General features: G+C 45.3%; 1 protein-coding gene across 1 annotated transcript in view; it reads left to right on the forward strand.

The window, feature by feature from the left end:
• Positions 1-20000, forward strand: part of gnai1 (guanine nucleotide binding protein (G protein), alpha inhibiting activity polypeptide 1) — a 24926-nt gene that overhangs the window by 1336 nt on the left and 3590 nt on the right. Inside the window, exons 2-7 of the mRNA XM_072674119.1 lie at positions 9667-9709; positions 9821-9962; positions 11459-11616; positions 13363-13491; positions 16526-16655; positions 17675-17828. Coding sequence (XP_072530220.1) covers positions 9667-9709; positions 9821-9962; positions 11459-11616; positions 13363-13491; positions 16526-16655; positions 17675-17828 — 756 coding nt within the window. The remainder of the gene's footprint in view (positions 1-9666; positions 9710-9820; positions 9963-11458; positions 11617-13362; positions 13492-16525; positions 16656-17674; positions 17829-20000) is intronic.

A 20000-nucleotide genomic window follows, 5' to 3' on the forward strand; every position in this document is an offset into this window, starting at 1 on the left:
AATAATAGAACACATAGGGCAACTGAACACACTGGGTGGGTAATAATTCATAATGGTGGAGGGGGGGCAATGACACATACTGTAAAAGGGGTGGGGCAATAATGAAGACTGTAAAAGGGGGCAGGGTAATAGTCCACACTGAATAAATAATAAGACACATAGGGCAACTGAACACACTGGGTGGGTAATAATTCGTACTGGAGGAGGGGGGTGGCAACAATACATACTGTTAAAAGGGGGCGGGGCAATAATGAAGACTGTAAAAAATGGGCGGAGTAATAATCCACACTGAATACATACACACTGGGTGGGTAATAATTCACACTGTGTGTTTGTGTGGGGGGGGGCAATAGCATATAGCAATAGCAAAGGGCAGAGTAATAATTCAGGCTAAAAGCTTAATAGAACACACTGGGTGGGTAATTATTCATACTGGAGGCGGGAATGGCAATAATACATAGTGTAAAAGGGGCGTGGCAATAATGAAGACTGTAAAAAGGGGGCGGAGTAATAATACTACACACTGAATAGGTCATAAAACACAGAGCAACAGGGAGCGTAATTATTCATACTGGAGGACGGTCTGGAAGTCATACATACTGGAGGAGGGGTGAAGGTCATAATTCCAGGATGTATGGGTAATTGAACATGCGCAGCAGTGGAACACATTGGGTGGGTAATAATTCATACTGGAGGAGCGGGGAGGGGGGCAATAACACAGACTGGAAAAGGGGAGGGGTAATAATGAGGACTGTAAAAAGGGGCGGAGTAATAATCCAGACTGAAAGTGTAAATAATAGAAGTCACACAGTTACAGAACACTCTGGGCGGCTAATAATTCATACTGGAGGAGCGGGGGGGGGGGCAATAACACAGACTGGAAAAGGGGAGGGGTAATAATGAGGACTGTAAAAAGGGGCGGAGTAATAATCCAGACTGAAAGTGTAAATAATAGAAGTCACACAGTTACAAAACACTCTGGGCGGCTAATAATTCATACTGGAGGAGCGGGGGGGGCAATAACACAGACTGGAAAAGGGGAGGGGTAATAATGAGGACTGTAAAAAGGGGCGGAGTAATAATCCAGACTGAAAGTGTAAATAATAGAAGTCACACAGTTACAGAACACTCTGGGTGGCTAATAATTCATACTGGAGGAGGGGGTGGTAAAATCACAGACAGTAATACAAACTGAGAAAGGTAGGCGGGTGTGTATTCCAGGCTGGTGATGGGTAATAATTCATACTGCAGGAAGGGTTTGCAGTAACACAGACTGAATGGGTTGGGTGTAATACAGACTGGAAAAGGGCGGGGTAATACACACTACTGCATTAGAATGCTATGGGTATGTAATAATTCATACTGGAGGCGCTGTATTGATAAAGAACAGATGGGCTGTGATACATGCGGGGATGGCACAGACTGGGTGGGTTATGACAGTCTGGAGGGGCCGGAAGTCATACAGACTGGAGAAGGGGATGGGCTAATAATACATCCTGGGGCAGCATACTAATACAGACTGGAGGGGCAATAGTACATGGGGAAATGGAACATAGGTAATAATACAGACTGGGATTGGGGGCATGCATTTAACATGGATTTAACATGGATTTACTGGATACACATGTGATGCATACACATACAGCCTCTCTCTCCCTCTCTCTCTCTCTCTCTCTCTCTCAGCTGATCCACTTGTTGGCCCATGGCTCCATTCATTGACATAGCTGCTCTGTTCACTGTGGTCTTTGTCTGTGACGTTCTGGCAGTAGAGAGCTGAGGAAACAGAGCGGTGGTCAGGAGTGAAGATAAAATGAGAAAATGAGAATCACATGACTGTACCCTGAGCGTTTCTCGCCCCCATTGAGTCAGCATGGTTGAAAACACACACCACCCAAACAGATGGCAGCTAGAGGTCTGCAGAAAGTCCTGCATGGCTGCACATCCTGCTACAGAGAAGGCCTACAGGTTTCCCCTCTTACACCATCACAGCAGCTCCGTGTTACTCAAGAGAAAACCGACTTCCTTTCGCACCCAAATAAGATCTTTAAATAGACGGAAGTGTGTGTGTGTGTGTGTTTTAAATGGATCGGTGAGGTCCGGTTCTGGTGGGTGTTTGTTGCCTTCTAAAAGCTGCCCTTGCTGAAACCGCTCTGTTGTGGGAAGAAAGTGTTTGGCTAATGTAGCTAACAGGTAATTACTGCAGGCCTAAACCTCAACACACCCGCCCTGAGAACCAGGTGGAGGTGTTGAGTATTCGCTAATGGACACTAGCTGTGGATTGTATTGTTAAGATTGTTCTCTGCGTGTGAGCTGTTCTTATGGACCTTTACATTTCTGGATATGAGCTGCTCCTTTCGATGTTTAGAGTTGGATTGTACAGATCTGTTAGATTCTGCAGCTTTGTGTGAGTGGTTTTCATAAGCTTTATAAATGGGTTGTGCAGCTCTGGATGTAAACTGTTCTTCTAGGCCTTTGCAGGCCTGGGTGTGAGCTGTTCTTTTAGATCTTTAGACCTGAAGTGGACAGCTCTGAATGTGAACTGTTCTGCTAGACGTTTAGAGTTAAATTATTTCGCTCTAGATATGCACTCCTTCTCCAGACTTGTATAATTGGGTAGTGAAGCTCTAGATGCAAGACTAGACTTTTATCATTGGGTTGTTCAGCTCTGGATATGAACTGTTCGTCTAGGTCTTCAGAGGCCTGGGTGTGAGCTTTTCTTTTAGATCTTTAGAGCTGAGGTGTACAGCTCTGAATGTGAACTGTTCTTCTAGGCCTTCACAGGTCTGGGTGTGAGCTTTTCTTTTAGATCTTTAGAGCTGAGGTGTACAGCTCTGGATGTGAACTGTTCTTCTAGGCCTTCACAGGTCTGGGTGTGAGCTGTTCTTTAGAGCTGAACTGTACAGCTCTGGATGTGAACTGTTCTTCTAGAAGTTTAGAGTTCGATTATGCAGCTCTAGATATGCACTCCTCCTCTAGACTTTTATAATTGGGTTGTGCAGCTCTGGATGTGAACTGTTCTAGGCCTTCACAGGCCTGGACGTGAGCTGTTCTTTTAGATCTTTAGAGCTGAAGTGTACAGCTCTGGATGTGAACTGTTCTGCTACAAGTTTAGAGTTAAATTATTTAGCTCTAGATATGCAGTCCTCCTCCAGACTTTTATAATTGGATTGTTCAGCTTTGGATGTGAACTGTTTGTCTAGGCCTTCATAGCCTTGGGTGTGAGCTGTTCTTTTAGATCTTCAGGAGCTCAAGAGTAGAGCTCTGGATGTGAACTGTTCTAGGTTTTCAGAGGCCTGGGTGTGAGCTTTTCTTTTAGATCTTTAGAGCTGAGGTGTACAGCTCTGGATGTGAACTGTTCTAGGCCTTCACAGGCCTGGATGTGAGCTGTTCTCTTAGATCTTTAGAGCTGAAGAGCAGATCTCTGGATGCAAGCTGTTTTTATAGATCTTTAGAGTTTGGTTGTGCAGATCTAGATGCAAGCTGTTATCTAGACTTTAAGAATTGGGTTGTTCAGCTCTGGATGTAAACTAGGCCATCATAGGCTTGGGTGTGAGCTGTTCTTTTAGATCTTCAGGAGCTTAAGAGTAGAGCTCTGGATGTAAACTGTTCTTCTAGGCCTTCAGAGGCCTGGACGTGAGCTGTTCTTGAAGATTTTTAGAGCTGAGGTGTACAGCTCTGGATGTGAACTGTTCTTCTAGAAGTTTAGAGTTGGATTATGCAGCTCTAGATATGCACTCCTCCTCTAGACTATAATTGTATAATTGGGTAGTGCAGCTCTAGATGCAAGCTGTTTTCTACATTTTTTAAAATTGGATTATGCCGCTCTGGATGTGAACTGTTCTTAAAGACTGGCCTGACAGGCCTGGGTGTGAGCTTTTCTTTGGCATATTTAGAGCTGAGGTGTTAAGCTCTGGATGTGAACTGTTCTTCTTGATGTTTGGAGTTGGATTGTGCAAAAAAAAATTATTATTTGATTCTGCAGCTTTGTGTGTGAGCTGTTCTTCTAGACTTACAGATCTGTTAGGTCTTTTGAGCTGAAGTGTACAACTCTGGATGTGAACTGTTCTTCCAGAAGTTCGGAGTTAGCTTGTGCAACTCTTAATATGACCTTTTGCTCTAGATCCTTGGGTTATGAAGCTCTGGAAGTGATCTGTTCTTATATATCATTATTAGCTGTTCTTAGATATTTGGGGCTAGATTGTACAAGTCTGGATGTGAACTGTTTTATGGACTTTTGCAGCTCTTGGTGAGAGCTGTTCATATAGATGTTTAAGAGTTAGATATTGCAGCTCTTGGTGTGAGCTGTTCTTATAGATCTTAAGAGTTAGAATTGCAGCTCTATATGTGAACTGTTCTAGACTTTTACAGGTCTGGATGTGATCTGTGTTTATAGACGTTTAGAGTTAAATTCCACAGCTCGAGATATGACCTTTTGCTCTAGATCTTTATAACTGGGTTTTGCAGCTCTAGATGGTAGCTGTTCTTAGTTATTTGAAGCTAGATTTGTACAGTTCTGAATGTGAATCTGTTCCTATAGAGCTGTAGAATTGTAATTAGGTATAACTGAAATCATAAAAACACTGTGCTTCTGGTTCTTGCAAGCTTACAGACCTTTTACACTGTATGTCCAAATGTTTGTGGACACCTGTTCTAATAATTGCATTCAACTACTTTAAGTTGCACCCATTGCTGACACAGATGTGTAAATAAATTCACATAGACCGCTTGTCTAGACCCTGTAGAGAGGTTAGAGGGGTATTGAGCTGTGGAGCAGTGGAAGAACTGTGTTCACTGGAATGATGGATGGTGCTCCAACCAATACTTTTGGAATGAGTTGATTAATTGATTGAGGTGGGGTGATGATCGTTCAACATCCTGACTTCACCAACACTATTGAGTCAAATTCTCACAGCAATGCTCTTCAGTACAGACAGTTACTCCCAAAAAAAGCAGGATCAGCTTTTTTAATACCTTTGATTTTAGAGTAAACAATTATTGAGCAGGTGTCCCAATACTTTTGGACATATGGTGTAGCTATGTTAGCGTGCATTCTGGTGAACTTTGTCAAGTTTCCTTGTGTTGATCAAAGCATTCTTCTGAATGGACGCCGTGTCTTTTGTGAATGCAAAGTAGCCTAAGTGCTGCATAGTGTACTGCAGTCACCTTGACCTCCCCACTCCTTCGTCTGACACGCCTGTCGGCCCAAAGTCTCGGGTACCAAGTCACCACGTCTTCTTTTTTACTTTCTTTCTGTGTCTCACACACACACACACACACACACACACACACACTGTGTCAGGCTGTTCACATTACCCAACACAGAGATAACAAGGAAGTGAGGTACTGTAAGACAATCTTATACACACACACACACACACACACACACACACAGCATTAAAAATGAAGCAAGGGTGTGTTGAGAAAACACAAACACACACAAGTGCTACAGGAGTGTGTAGAGCTGTAGCGGTCCTAAAAGAGGGAGTGTGAGGCTGAAGCAGTGCTAAAAAAAGAGGGAGTGTGAGAATGAAGCAGTGCTAAAAAGGTGTGTGAGGCTGAAGCAGTGATAAAAGAGAGTGTGTGAGGCTGAAGCAGTGCTAAAAAGGTGTGTGAGGCTGAAGCAGTGATAAAAGAGGGAGTGTGAGGCTGAAGCAGTGCTAAAAGAGGGAGTGTGAGGCTGAAGCAGTGCTAAAAGAGAGTGTTTGAGGCTGAAGCAGTGCTAAAAGAGGGAGTGTGAGGCTGAAGCAGTGCTAAAAGAGGGAGTGTGAGGCTGAAACAGTGCTAAAAGAGAGTGTTTGAGGCTGAAGCAGTGCTAAAAGAGGGAGTGTGAGGCTGAAGCAGTGCTAAAAGAGAGTGTTTGAGGCTGAAGCAGTGCTAAAAGAGGGAGTGTAAGGCTGAAGCAGTGCTAAAAGAGAGTGTTTGAGGCTGAAGCAGTGCTAAAAGAGGGAGTGTAAGGCTGAAGCAGTGCTAAAAGAGAGTGTTTGAGGCTGAAGCAGTGCTAAAAGAGGGAGTGTGAGGCTGAAGCAGTGCTAAAAGAGGGAGTGTGAGGCTGAAACAGTGCTAAAAGAGAGTGTTTGAGGCTGAAGCAGTGCTAAAAGAGGGAGTGTGAGGCTGAAGCAGTGCTAAAAGAGGGAGTGGGAGGCTGAAGCAGTGCTAAAAGAGGGAGTGTGAGGCTGAAGCAGTGCTAAAAGAGGGAGTGGGAGGCTGAAGCAGTGCTAAAAGAGAGTGTTTGAGGCTGAAGCAGTGCTAAAAGAGGGAGTGTGAGGCTGAAGCAGTGCTAAAAGAGGGAGTGTGAGGCTGAAGCAGTGCTAAAAGAGAGTGTTTGAGGCTGAAGCATGCTAAAAGAGGGAGTGTGAGGCTGAAGCAGTGCTAAAAGAGAGTGTTTGAGGCTGAAGCATGCTAAAAGAGGGAGTGTGAGGCTGAAGCAGTGCTAAAAAGAGTGTTTAAGGCTGAAGCTGTGCTGAAAGAGGGAGTGTGAGGCTGAAGCTGTGCTGAAAGAGAGCCGTCCTATGACCTCTCGTAAAGTATTAGAGGATGATAATTAGTCCTATAAGTAAATTAGCAGCTACACGTTTACAGCCTGTTTGTCGCTACAGGCTACGCTACACAGAAGCGTCACACCTTTGAGAAGTCCTTTGCCTCGTCTTCTGGATTGGAGCGCTGTACTACGTTGTGGTAGTACCACTGAGTATCCTCTGCTTTTGCTACCGTTCACAATCCATAATTCACAATTCCTCCATATTTCCATATTTCCATCTTTCCTCATTTGTGGTTCAGTGGAGGTAAACGAGGGATCGGCCGCTCTGCTCCAGTTGCAGAATTGTCTAATTATTGATCTTACAACTAATATATCAGGTTAATGTTGCAAGCTGCTCATCAGTCTGGATCACAGCTAGCTGCTGGTCAGCGTGAGAAAATCTCTTCGGATTAGACAGCTGGTCCTTAGTGCAGGGCTGTGTGTGTGTGTGTATATGTGTGTGTGTATGTGTGTATGTGTGGGGGGGGGGGGGGGGTTGAGCTCACTGGGCCTAATGTTGCAGCACTAATGTCCCTGACTCTGAAACTGTAAGAGCTGAAACTCCAAAAACACACCATGTCCACGTTTAACGCCCTGCTAATGCAGAAGCTGTAGCGCTGACCAGACCTCAAACCGGTAGTTTGGATTACTTTGGGTTTCCCTGTTACCCCAACTGTAGTCACTCAGCCGAGATGTTTGGTGGCTGAATGCTAAGCTAATGTAGCAAAAATACACACACTACATTTCCAAATGTTTGTGGACACCTCTTCTAGTTTCATCCAATAGATTAGGACTCTCTGGAGCAGATGAACGTCAGCCTATTGGCACCATGCTGCCTAATGCCAGGTGTGGGCTAATAGAGGGGTGTATATAAAGCCCCCCAGCATTGAGCTGTGGAGCAGTGGAAGAACTGCGTTCTCTGGAATGATGGTGGTGGAGCTCCATCCAGGATGAGGTGACACTTGTCACTGAATGCAATCAAATCCTTACAGCAATGCTCATTCAACATACAGAGTAGAAAGCCTTCCTCCCTGGACAGTAGAGACTTTAGCAGAAGCAGGATCAGCTCTTTTTAATACCCTTGATTTCAGAAGAAACTGTAAATGAACAGGTGTCCAAATACATTAGTCCATATAGTGCATGGGGGGGATGTTCTCACTGTTTACTCTGACACCATGTTTGAAAGCTGTACTTTAGCCTGGCTAGCTCTCACTGTGAGCTGTAGTAGTGTGTGAAACTACCTCCACCATGTTTGGAGGCTGTGCTTCAGCCTGGCTAGCTCTCACTGTGAGCTGTAGTAGTGTGTGAAACTACCTCCACCATGTTTGGAGGCTGTGCTTCAGCCTGGCTAGCTCTCGCTGTGAGCTGTAGCAGTGTATGAAACTACCTCCACCATGTTTGGTGGCTGTGCTTCAGCCTGGCTAGCTCTCACTGTGAGCCCAAGTTGATCTGCTTCTTAAAGGTGCTCTATTACGCCACCAAGAGGAGTGTAGGTGTAGGAGTGAATTCTGGGACTTCTCAATACTGTTAAGGTAGTGTAGGACGCTTGGGAAATATTCAGCTAGCTAATGTGTGTGTGTGTGTGTCTGTCTGTTGTCCTTACAGAAGGCCTTTGATGTTGTTAGCCGCCTGATGATATCAGCAGAGTGAAAGGGAGGAACAGAACCCTGCATAAATTGACTTCTCAAAACAAGACGCACACACACTTACACACTTACACACACACACACACACTCAGCACAGGTGTTTTATCGCTGGAGGGAGATTTATGCACGGTGGCATCGCACCTACTGAGTTGATAATAGTTGAAAAGTCTGCTGTGAAAATGTTTGAGGATATATATGTGTGTGTGTGCATCTACTTTTCATTCAGATCGGTGCTTTTTCTATAAAATACACCACAGGAAGAGTAGGGGGCGCTCTATAATGCTCCATAATGATCATATTATCCACACTCTCATTCTGACAGACTGTAATACACTACAGGAAGAGTAGGGGGTGATATGGTTACTATTGCAGTGGATTTGTAATTAGAGAACAGTTGATGTGTTGGTTAATTATTGAATTAACGGTTATCTGCAGTCTTGGTGTTATCTGCTTGTTATTTGTCACGCCGGTCGTTCTGCTGTTTCCTACACTGATAACATAAGTTCGCCGTTCCCACAGCTTGTTTTCCTCTCAGTGTGAGATTGCGGTGTTTTCTCGGTTCTGCTGGGTTTAGGTCTTTAGGGACCGTCGTCTGTTTTTGTATTCAGAAACACTTTACTGGAAATTAGGACTGTGTTTTGTTTTGTTTTCCGCAGTGGGTGCTGCTGTACTCCTAACAGCTGATAACAGGCCTCAGAATATCTCTCCCTTTAGCACACACACACACACACACACACACACACACACACATTCAATTACTCCCTCTCTCAGGGCGTCAGAAAAGTTATCCGAAATTGGAATCTCAGACCTTTAGCATAACAGGCGAGGACGCTGATACATAACTATGGATTATCCTACATTGACAAAAGTATTTGGACACCTACTCAATTGTTGTATTAAAAGAGCTGATCCTGTTGTTGTTGGAGTAACTGTCTCCACTGCCCAGGGAAGAAGACTTTCTACTAGATTTTCGAGGAGGAGCATTGCTGTGAGGATTTGATTGCATTCAGCCACTAGCGCATTAGTGAGGTCAGGATGTCGGATGATGATCACCATCCCACCTCATCATCCCATCCAACAGCACTGGATGGAGCACCACCACCAATATCATTCCAAAGAACACAGCTCTTCCACTGCTCCACAGCTCAATGCTGCTGGGGGGCTTTATATACACCTCTAGCCCACACCTGGCATTAGGCAGCAGCATGGTGCCAATAGGTTCATGATGCTGATCCGCTCTAGATGGTCCTATTCTATTGGCAGTACTTCTTTACAGGGACTAGACAAGCTGTGTGTGAGTGTGCATTTGCTGTGTCAGCAATATGTGCAACTTAAAAGAGCTGAGTGCATTCATTGGAAGGGGTGTCCACAAATATTTGGACATATAGTGTAGTATTAGCAGCAGCACCTGATGATATCAGAATTGATAGTTACTATTATTATTATTATTATTATTATTAATAATAATAATTATTCACCCCTCTCTTTCTCACTGTCTCTCAGGTGCTGGGGAGTCGGGGAAGAGTACGATAGTGAAGCAGATGAAGTAAGTTGTCTGAAGCTCTGTCTTCATCTGCAGATCAGCTGAGTAACTGCTCTCTCTCTCTCTCTCTTATTCATGCTCTCTGTCTCTCTCTCGTTTTTTCTCTTTCTCTAGAATCATCCACGAGGCGGGTTACTCAGAGGAGGAGTGTAAGCAGTATAAGGCCGTGGTCTACAGCAACACCATCCAGTCCATCATCGCCATCATCCGCGCCATGGGCCGCCTGAAGATCGACTTTGGAGACCCGGCGAGAGCGGTGAGGCAGAGGGAGGGCTGTGAATGGACAAAAGTATTGGGACACACCTCTTAATCATTGCATTTAGGGGTTACATTTAGTCTCATTCAGCTCCTAGTCATGCAGTCGGCCTTTCCTCCACACACTAGTGAGAGAACGGGAGGTTCTGTAGAGCTCACTGAACTCCAGCGTGGTTCTGTATGTAATAGGAGACACCGCTGCACCAACAACAACAAGTCAGCTGGTGAAATTTTCTCCCTCCTAGATCTTCCTCCATCAGCTGTGAGTGGTGTTATTATTGAACAGTGGAAGAGTTTAGAGGAACAGCTCACAGAGAGCAGCTCAGCCACCGAGTGTCTGTCAGACCACGTAAAGCTACAGAGCGGGGTCAGGGCCGAGTGCTGAGGACCCTAATATAAACAGCAGTGCGAATGGCTAGTGTGTCTGGGGTGGGGAGGAGTATGCGTGTGATAGACTGAGAGTGATTCATTGTGTGTGAGGTGTGTGTGTGTGTGTGTGTGTGTGTGCAGATGGTGTTAATGAAAGTGTGTTGACTGGGCAGATGATGCAGATTAAGAGGGGCATTAATGCAGAACCAGCAGCGGAAGATTCAACACCCTGTAGGGCCTGATTTAGCCAGAGTGGCTCGCTGGCTGGGGGACTGTCCCGCCCTGCTGTGTGCCAAAACAACAATTATCCCTGCACTTAATTAATTAATTCATTAATTAATGTATTTATTTATTTATTTAGCAGTTGGCCTTGAGCCACCGTAACCTCTCAGCTGATCCTATTGAGCAACCACATTTATTGGGGCGAAAAAAGCAGATGCACCGTGTTTCGTAATCAGACTCAGATTTTGCAACATCTGCTTAGTTACTGAGAGAGAGAGCACGAGAGAGAGAGAGAGAGAGAGAGAGAGAGAGGGAGAGAAAGGGAGAGTAGCTCTACCAACTCTATTTCCGAGGGAAACGTCAACTAATAGGTGAACAATTGAACCAAAGTGAAGGAATGGGTGGACAGATACACAATGTGTCCAAAAGTTTGTGGACACCCTGTCTATTGAATGCATTCAGCTACTTTAAGATGTGCAGATGTGCAAATGCACACATACACACACACACACACACACACAGCTTATCTAGGCCCTGTAGAGAAGTATTGCCACAACACAAACCTATTGGCACCATGCTGTCTAATGGTCTATAAAGCCCCCCCATCACAGTGGAAGAACTGTGTTCTCTGGAATGATGGATGTTGCTCCATCCAGTACTTTTAAGATGAGCTGGGCAGATGTGGATGGTGAGGTGGGGTGGTGATGGACCTCACTAACGCGCTTTTTCCCTGGACAGTAGAGACAGTTACTCCAACAGGATCCAAGCAGGATCAGCTCTTTTTAATAGCTTTATTTGAAGTATGTGTCCCAATACTTTTGTCCATATAGGATACATTTGGTTGGAGTTGAGTTAGAAATGTGTAATATGTATAAATGATAAATTGTGTGTGTGTGTGTGTTGCAGGACGACGCACGGCAGCTGTTTGTATTAGCGGGCAGTGCGGAGGAAGGCTTTATGACCGCTGAACTGGCCGGCGTGATAAAACGCCTGTGGAAGGACGGAGGAGTGCAGGCCTGCTTCAGCCGCTCCAGAGAGTACCAGCTGAACGACTCCGCTGCATAGTGAGTGTGTGTGTGTGTGTGTGTCTCACTCTGTCTTTCTAACACTCTCTGTGATGCTGATGGTCGACGGATGGCGGCAAATTGCATATTTACAAGTCAGGCCTTGGCCAGGGAAGTGAGCTGGCCCCCGAGGGTCCACTCAGACAGAGGGTCAGCGTATTCTTGTGGAGATGGGAGAATCTTTTAGAAGATCAACCATCCAGGCAGATCTCCACAAATCCCACCTCTACGGTAGAGTGGGCAGGCAGAAGCCACTCCTTAGTAAAAGGCACGTTTTGATCAGGCACCTAGAACCTCCGGTCTAAAGCACCCGAAACTGAACTTCGAACGCTGGAGGACGTAAAGGGCTCTATATAGAACCATAGAACCGTCTACAAAAGGTTTTCCACCAATATGAAGAGCGGTTACCCTGGATCGAGGATCTATAAGGAGCCACTGGCTTTGCTGAGGAACCACTAGAGTGAGAGTATTTTTAAGAAGCGCTGGAGGAACAGGTGGATGGAGATGGAGTCTGTCTGCTCTCTGGGTGTTCCGGGTTCTCGCTCTGGCGGAGTCTGGACTGATTTAGTCAATATTTGGCCGGCAGGAGCTGCTCAGATGCTTTCCAGTGAAATCTGCTGCGGCCTTGACTCCAGCGACCGGCTCCACACTGTTTATTTAACCCAGAACAAAACACTGATAAAACGAGAACCTGCTACTCCTCTCACTCTCGCTGAGGGTTGTTATTTTTCGTGTGTGTGTGTGTGTGTGTGTGTGTGTGGGTGGATGATTGTGTGAGACACATTGTGCAAGCCCATTTCCATCGGCGATGGCATCACCAGGCACTGTAGAAAGAGAGAGAGAGAGAGAGAGAGAGAGAGAGAGAGTGTGTGTTTGAGGTGAAATCCCACAACCTCATTTGGCCATTATTGCATTATTGTATCTGCTGAGAGTATCTTCATGAAAACCGAGGGAGTCACTCAGGGGGTGTGAAACGCTCGGTTCTAGATAACCTCCCCCAGTCAGAGCTGTGGTTCTACAGTGGAGCTGAAGGGAAGCAGACGTCTGAAGCTCTAATAAAAAAAGCTCCTCACAGAAAGTTCTTCACCTAATGGTGATGAAGACGCTGCCTGATGCCTGAGACACTGTTCTACCAGAGTTCTGAGAAGAGCTCGGCTCTAGAACCTGCTTTTAAAACCGCATATCATTAAAATGGTGGAGGTGGGATACACGCTGTAGGGCGCTGTGAGGTGATATATTCCCCTTCTCAAGCTTGAGCTCCCCTCAGCTGCCGCATTATCCGAGATATGCAATCTTGTGGATCAACAATCAGCCATAACATTAAAGCCACCTGCTTGATATTGTGTGGGCCCCCCATGTGCCACCAAAACAGCTCACCAAGTTGTGAGGTGGGACCTCCATGAGCATTAGTCCCATAATTCTGTTGCCAGGTCACCGGTTGCCCTTCATTGCAGCACTTTTGGTAGGTACTGACCACTGCATAGCAGAATGCCACCCCACAAGATCTGATGCTTGATGTTCTGGAGATGTTCTGACCATCCAGTCTTTGTCTAGATCACATCAATCTGGTTCTTGTCAAAGTGTCTCAGATCTAATGTGTAGATCCACCCCTTGAACCAGATCACTTCAGCTGGCAGTGGTTCTAATGTTATGGCTGAGTTTAGCATTTTTTGGGGGGGCATTGTCATGGTATGGTCACGTAATGCAGTGCTTGAGGTTCTCTTTTGTTCTTGTTCCTCTGTACAGTTACCTGAATGATCTGGACAGGATATCCCAGACCACTTACATCCCCACCCAGCAGGACGTGCTGAGGACGCGTGTTAAAACCACCGGCATCGTGGAGACTCACTTCACCTTCAAAGACCTGCACTTCAAGTGAGCATTAACACCTGATTAGCGTTAAGCCATGACAATTCATCCAGTACCAGAACTGTACCAGAACCCCAAACATCTATTACTCCTTCAGAATGTTTAGGTTAGAGTTAGGTTAGAGTTAGGGTTTAGGGTTAGTAAGTTAGTTAAGGTTAGGGTTAGGTTAGGTTAGGGTTAGGTTAGGGTAGGGTAAGTTAGTTAAGGTTAGGGTTAGGGTAGGGTAAGTTAGTTAAGGTTAGGGTTAGGGTTGGTTTAGGGTTAGAGTTAGGTTAGGGTTAGGGCAGGGTTAGGTTAGGGTTTAGGGTTAGAGTTAGGTTAGGTTAGGTTAGGGTAAGTTAGTTAAGGTTAGGGTTAGGTTAGGGTTGGTTTAGGGTTAGGTTAGGGTAGGGTAAGTTAGTTAAGGTTAGGGTTAGGTTAGGGTTGGTTTAGGGTTAGGTTAGGGTAGGGTAAGTTAGTTAAGGTTAGGGTTAGGTTAGGGTTGGTTTAGGGTTAGGTTAGGGTAGGGTAAGTTAGTTAAGGTTAGGGTTAGGTTAGGGTTGGTTTAGGGTTAGGGTTAGGGTAGGGTAAGTTAGTTAAGGTTAGGGTTAGGTTAGGGTTGGTTTAGGTTAGGTTAGGGTAAGTTAGTTAAGGTTAGGGTTAGGTTAGGGTTGGGTTGGGTTAGGTTAGGGTTAGGTTAGGTTAGGGTAAGTTAGTTAATTTTAGGGTTAGGTTAGGGTTAGGGTTGGGTTATATTCCTAGGTTAAAAATCTGTGGTGGGCGTGGTAGGCGTGGTGGGCGTGCCTTATTTTTTATTTCGGAAAGGTGGCAACCCTTCCGGAGACCCTTCACATCTAAACACTGGTAACACACTGGTCTACATCTTAAGGCTCTGAGGGCAAGGCTTAAGTCCTTTACCAGGCAGGGTCACAGGAAACGCCACAGGAAACATTAAATAGAGGCCCCATGTTCCCCATTGTTGAACCCAACAGCCAATGGAGGTCTGGCAAATCTAGGCTCGCCTGTCTTCCTGTTGAGCTTAAACCCCCTCTGGATGAATACAATGAGTGAGGGCGAGGGGGGCGGGGCATAAATAGTATATATGAGTATTGTTGGACATCAGTGCAACAATAACGCTCTCGGATTGACGCTGTGAGAACCCCAGGACGTGTTCGGGGTTTCCGCACTTCCGCCAGATGATGTAGACGGGAAGAGGAAGCATACTTGGTCGCTCAGCTTCTCAGCTGCAGGTGGTTCTGGGAGCACTGCAGCAAAAATAGAGACTACACAATAGAGAGTAGATTGTACACTTCCTGGCCACTTTATCAGAAACACTTTTCTTGCTCCACCTTCTATAAAAGCATCGTTTCAAGACCCTCCACAGCACTGAACCTGATACAGGAGGTGTTGATATAATGGGGCCTGGTGTTGGTGGGTTCGGAGTAGGAGATGTTTCAGTGAACGTTCGGAACATTAGATCCTCTCGGGTTCTTCCGCTCATCATCTCGCTCCCTTGGGACTCGAACCAGGATCTCTATGAGGCTGATTTGTGACAACGTCGGTCGTCAAAAGCGCTACATGAATAGACCTGATCTTGAACTTGACACAAGATATTGTGACAAAAGTATTGGGACACCTGCTCATTCATGCATGGTTTCTTCCAAAATCTTCTTCTCCTGCTTCTGTTGGAGGAACTGTTGTGAGGATTGGAATTACTTGGAATAAACTTCTTTTCCATTCATGGTTAAGAACTTGGTTGCCTTCACCTCGAAAATCACTATTTTGGAGATGCATGTTTTTCACTGGAAAGCGGCGATGTAGTGAACACTAATCCAAGAGAAGTTCTTTGCAATGGTTTAGAGATTTCTGTTTTTATATTATATTTGTGTTGTTTTCAACTGAACGTAAGATCAGTAATCACACTCCTTCTATTTCAACATCATTGATCCTAGTTTTACCGTCATTCTTGATTTGTCAATCTCCAAATACTGTATTATAAACATAATCATATTAATTAATAATTCACTTTCCATAGTATTCAGAAGCCAGCGCAAGGTTAAGGTTAGGGCCAGGATGATGGTCAGGATTAGGACCAAGGTTAAGGTAAGGTTTTGTGTAGGGCTGGGTTTAGTTTTGGAGGTTAGGATTAGACCCATGGTTACGGTAAGATTTGGGTAAGGCTGGGTTAGGTGTTGGGCTGAGGTTAGGGTTAGGATTAGGACCAAGGTTAAGGTAAGGTTTTGGGTAAGGCTGGGTTAGGTTTTGGGCTGAGGTTAGGGTTAGCGTTAGGGTTTAGCATGAGGGTCCAGCATGAGGGTTAGGGTAAGGTTTTTGGTTTAAGGTTAAGGTAAAGATTAGAATTCAGGCCAGGATAAGGGTTATTATTAGGTTTTGGGGTCGAGGTTAAGGGTAGAATTAGGACCAGGGTTAGGATTTGGTTTTGGGTAAGGCTGGGTTAGGTGTTGGGCTGAGGTTAGGGTTAGGTATAGGTCCAGAATGAGGGTTAGGGTAAGGTTTTTGGTTTAAGGTTAAGGTAAAGATTAGAATTCAGGCCAGGCTGAGGTTTAGGATTAGGTTTTGGGTTGAGGTTACGATTAGGATTAGGACTAGGGTTAGGGTTTGTTTTTTTGGGTAAAGCTGGGTTAGGTTTTGGGTCAAGGTTAAGGGTAGGATTAGGATTCAGGCCAGGCTGAGGCTTAGGAATAGGTTTTGGGTCAAGGTTAAGGTTAGATTAGGACCAGGGTTAGGGTTTAGTTTTTTGGGTCGAGTTTAAGGGTAGGATAAGGCCCATGGTTAGGTTCTGGTTTTGGGTAAAGCTGGGTTAGGTTTTGGGTCGAGGTTAAGGTTAGGATTAGGCCCATGGTTAGGTTTTGGCCTCAGTAATGCTGATCATCTTCAGGATGTTCACCTCAGTGTATTCAGGTGCTGCTGCTGCACTGATACGCTGTTGATGTGTTACTGATACTCTGTACGAGTTTATTAATCATCTACGAAAGGTTTAGACCCACCAGAGGGTCCAGGGACTGTTAATGAGTTAATGAGCGTTGATCTTCATCTGCAGGATGTTTGATGTTGGAGGTCAGAGGTCTGAGAGGAAGAAGTGGATCCACTGTTTTGAGGGTGTGACGGCCATCATCTTCTGCGTGGCTCTGAGCGACTACGACCTAGTTCTGGCCGAAGATGAGGAGATGGTAGGAATCGCTGATTACACTTGAGTGTATTGTTGGTGGATTTCCACCATTGACCCCTAGTTCTGCAGTCTGTCTTTCCTCCACACATTAGTGAGAGAATGGGAGGTTCTGTAGAGCTCACTGAACTCCAGCATGGTTCTGTATATAATAGGAGACACCACTGCACCAACAACAACAAGTCAGCTGGTGAAATTTCCTTCCTCCTAGATCTTCCTCCATCAGCTGTGAGTGGTGTTATTATTGAACAGTGGAAGAGTTTAGGAGGAACAGCTCACAGAGAGCAGCTCAGCCACCGAGTGTCTGTCAGACCACGTAAAGTTACAGAGCGGGGTCAGGGCCGAGTGCTGAGCTCAGAGCAGAGTGCAGAGAAGCCTCCAGACCTGCTGCTGCTGTTAGAGCTTAGACCAAAGGACCAGCTCCATATTAATACAGCCTTTGGGGTTTGAATGGTATCATAAAAGCTCCTATAGGTGGAATGTGGAGGTGTCCCAATACCTTTGACTATATAATACATATCCAACATGTGTCTTATGACATTTATATGAATTTACAAACCAGCCCTCCTTTATCCCTTGGTGTTGGTGACCAGCATGACCAGCATGAACATCATGGCCATGCTGGTCCACCCAGCATGACTGATTTTACCAATGTAGTCAACCATTATAACCAGTTTCATGACCAGCTCGATCAGGTTAGTCATGCTCATAGAGCAGCTAGTCCAGCAACCATGTTGGTCAGGAGCTTAGTGGAGCAGAGTGCAGAGCTCCAGACCTGCTGCTGCTGTTAAAGCTTAGAAGAAAAGGGGCCCGACCCCATATAAATACAGCCTATGGGTTTAGAATGGGAAGTCATTCAAAATTCCTGTAGGGGGAATGTGGAGGTGTCCCAATACTTTTGTCCATGTAGTGTATGTGTAAGCTGACATATAGCATGAGTGCATATTTGGACCTTATAATCCAGACGATCCAAAGACAAAGCCATCTCTCTCTCTCTCTCTCCCTCTCTCTCTCTCTCTGTAGAACCGGATGCACGAGAGCATGAAACTGTTTGACAGCATCTGCAACAACAAGTGGTTCACCGACACCTCCATCATTCTGTTCCTGAACAAGAAGGATCTGTTTGAGGAGAAGATTAAGAGGAGTCCGCTTACCATCTGCTACCCGGAATACGCAGGTAACCCCACTCAGCAGTGGGTGCTATCAGTTTTGCACCACTTCACCACTTCCGATCCTTGAGGTTGCTGCAGCAGACTGCAATCTGGTGTCCTCTAGGGCCCAGGAATAAACATGATCCCCAGCTGCTGCAGACGGAGTTCATCTGTGACCTTATTTCAGTGAGGAAAACTAAACCAAGCTTTATTGGAACGGATGAGAGCGGTGACGTTACCAGTTAGCAGCTAAAACTAAAGCTAAAATTGGCTCTAATGCTAATGCTTTCCATTCCACCTTAAATAGTGCTGCAGTAACAGTGTGTACTAGAGGTGAGCAATATTGACAAAAAATTATATCTCAATATTTTCAGGGATTCTACGGATAACGATAATTAGACAATATTTTTCATCCCTCAAACTTGCTTCTTATGTATTTATTTAAAACTGAAGCGTTTAATTAAAAATAATACAAAAACAACCGTGCAAGTTGTCATGGCCTGCTAGGCCAAACACAGAGGGATGAACACTTGCAGAGATGGAGATCTAAGCAAGAGGGTTTACCGACACAAATGGCGAACATAACAGACCTGGGACTGGGACCTGGGACTCCAGCGGCGCTCAATACATAGACAAGGAGAGCTGGGGAAGCAGCAGCTAGACAAATGGCAATGTGCTGCTGCGAGCGTGGGTCACCCTGCTGGGACGTGGGTAGCCAGTAAATCCTGACGGTGAGCGAGCGAGCCTCGCTAATAACGTGGTTAGCAGGGTGACCTGCTCTTGAACGCGGATATCGAGCTGAAGCTGACCGTAACACACCTCTAGTCGTACGGGGAACCTCTCGAGCGACCTCAAGGTTCCAAACGATACAGTTCTCGGTGTTGAACCATGGAGTTGAGGCTCCTTAAGTACCCCCAGTCCCAGGTGAAACACATGAACAAAACGAATATGAATCAATACACTGAACCAAAAACATGAACACAAACGAGGGGGAAGTCCTTATTTGGGCCTGTGGGCGGTGGCTTTTTTTTCACATTAAATTGTAATTTAATATGAATGTAGTATAATTATTTTACATTACTTTTATGCTTCATGTTAATTATTGTCATTTTCAAAAGTTTTATGTATGCTCTATGTAAGAGCTATTTCACTGTTTCTTATAGAATATGTGACTGCACACAAGTAGAAATCTCAGAAACGACCCACTGAGCTCTCAGAATTCGACGGTCACAGATTGCGGTCCAACGGGTTGCTGATTTTTTTTTTTTGAATGGTTTCTGCAAAGTGAGTGACATCCTCGATAATATATCGCACACCTCCAACAGCAGAGCATCACTGCTGCGTTATTTAAGGTGGACGTTACATTTAGGAGTCAGCTCAGCTACTGTAAGGCTCACCCATTGCTGACATGCATTCAGCTTCCAAATTGAATTGGCATAGAAAAGCACTTACCATTAAAATGGGGTGATCCACACTGCACTTGAGCCTAAGGTCATCGTGCCCAATGCAGACCATTGGCTAGTGGGGTATAAAGTCCCCAACATTGGGTTATGGAATTCTCTGGAGTGATAATGGATGAGTTGGAGTGGCAGAACTAGTCGTCCAACATCAGTACCTGACCTCACTGATACTTTTGTAGGGCTGAATGCAATCAAATCCTCCACACAGCAACACTGGATGTCCCAACATCTATTTCAAAGCCTTGTCCGGCTGTTACTAGATCAAACTGCGATAAACTCCCTGTCAACACCATTGATTCTAGAAGACACTCTAATAGAGTCGGTGTCCACAAACTTTTGGACACAGTATATGCAATAAACAGGTTGCTGTTCTGCCCACCAGAGCCATTGCATTTTTAGATCCATCTACTCCTGTACTCTATACTCTATAAAGGAAGCTACACTGTATGGACAAAAGTATTGGGACAGCCGCCCTTCCAGGGAAGAAGGCTTTCTACTAGATGGTGGAGGAGCATTGCTGTGAGGATTTGATTGCATTCAGTGAAAAGTGCGTTAGTGAGGTCAGGGTGTTGGATGATCACCACCCCACCTTATCCCAAACTCAGCACCACCATCATTCCAGCTGCTCCACAGCTCAATGCTGGCCCCTCTAGCCCATGCCTGGAATTAGGCAGCATGGCGCCAATAGCTCCATGTTTATCTGCTCCAGCGTCCATGATATACCGACGTCCCGTCCTG

Source organism: Salminus brasiliensis, chromosome 2 (assembly GCF_030463535.1).
Source record: "Salminus brasiliensis chromosome 2, fSalBra1.hap2, whole genome shotgun sequence".
Taxonomy (NCBI): domain Eukaryota; kingdom Metazoa; phylum Chordata; class Actinopteri; order Characiformes; family Bryconidae; genus Salminus; species Salminus brasiliensis.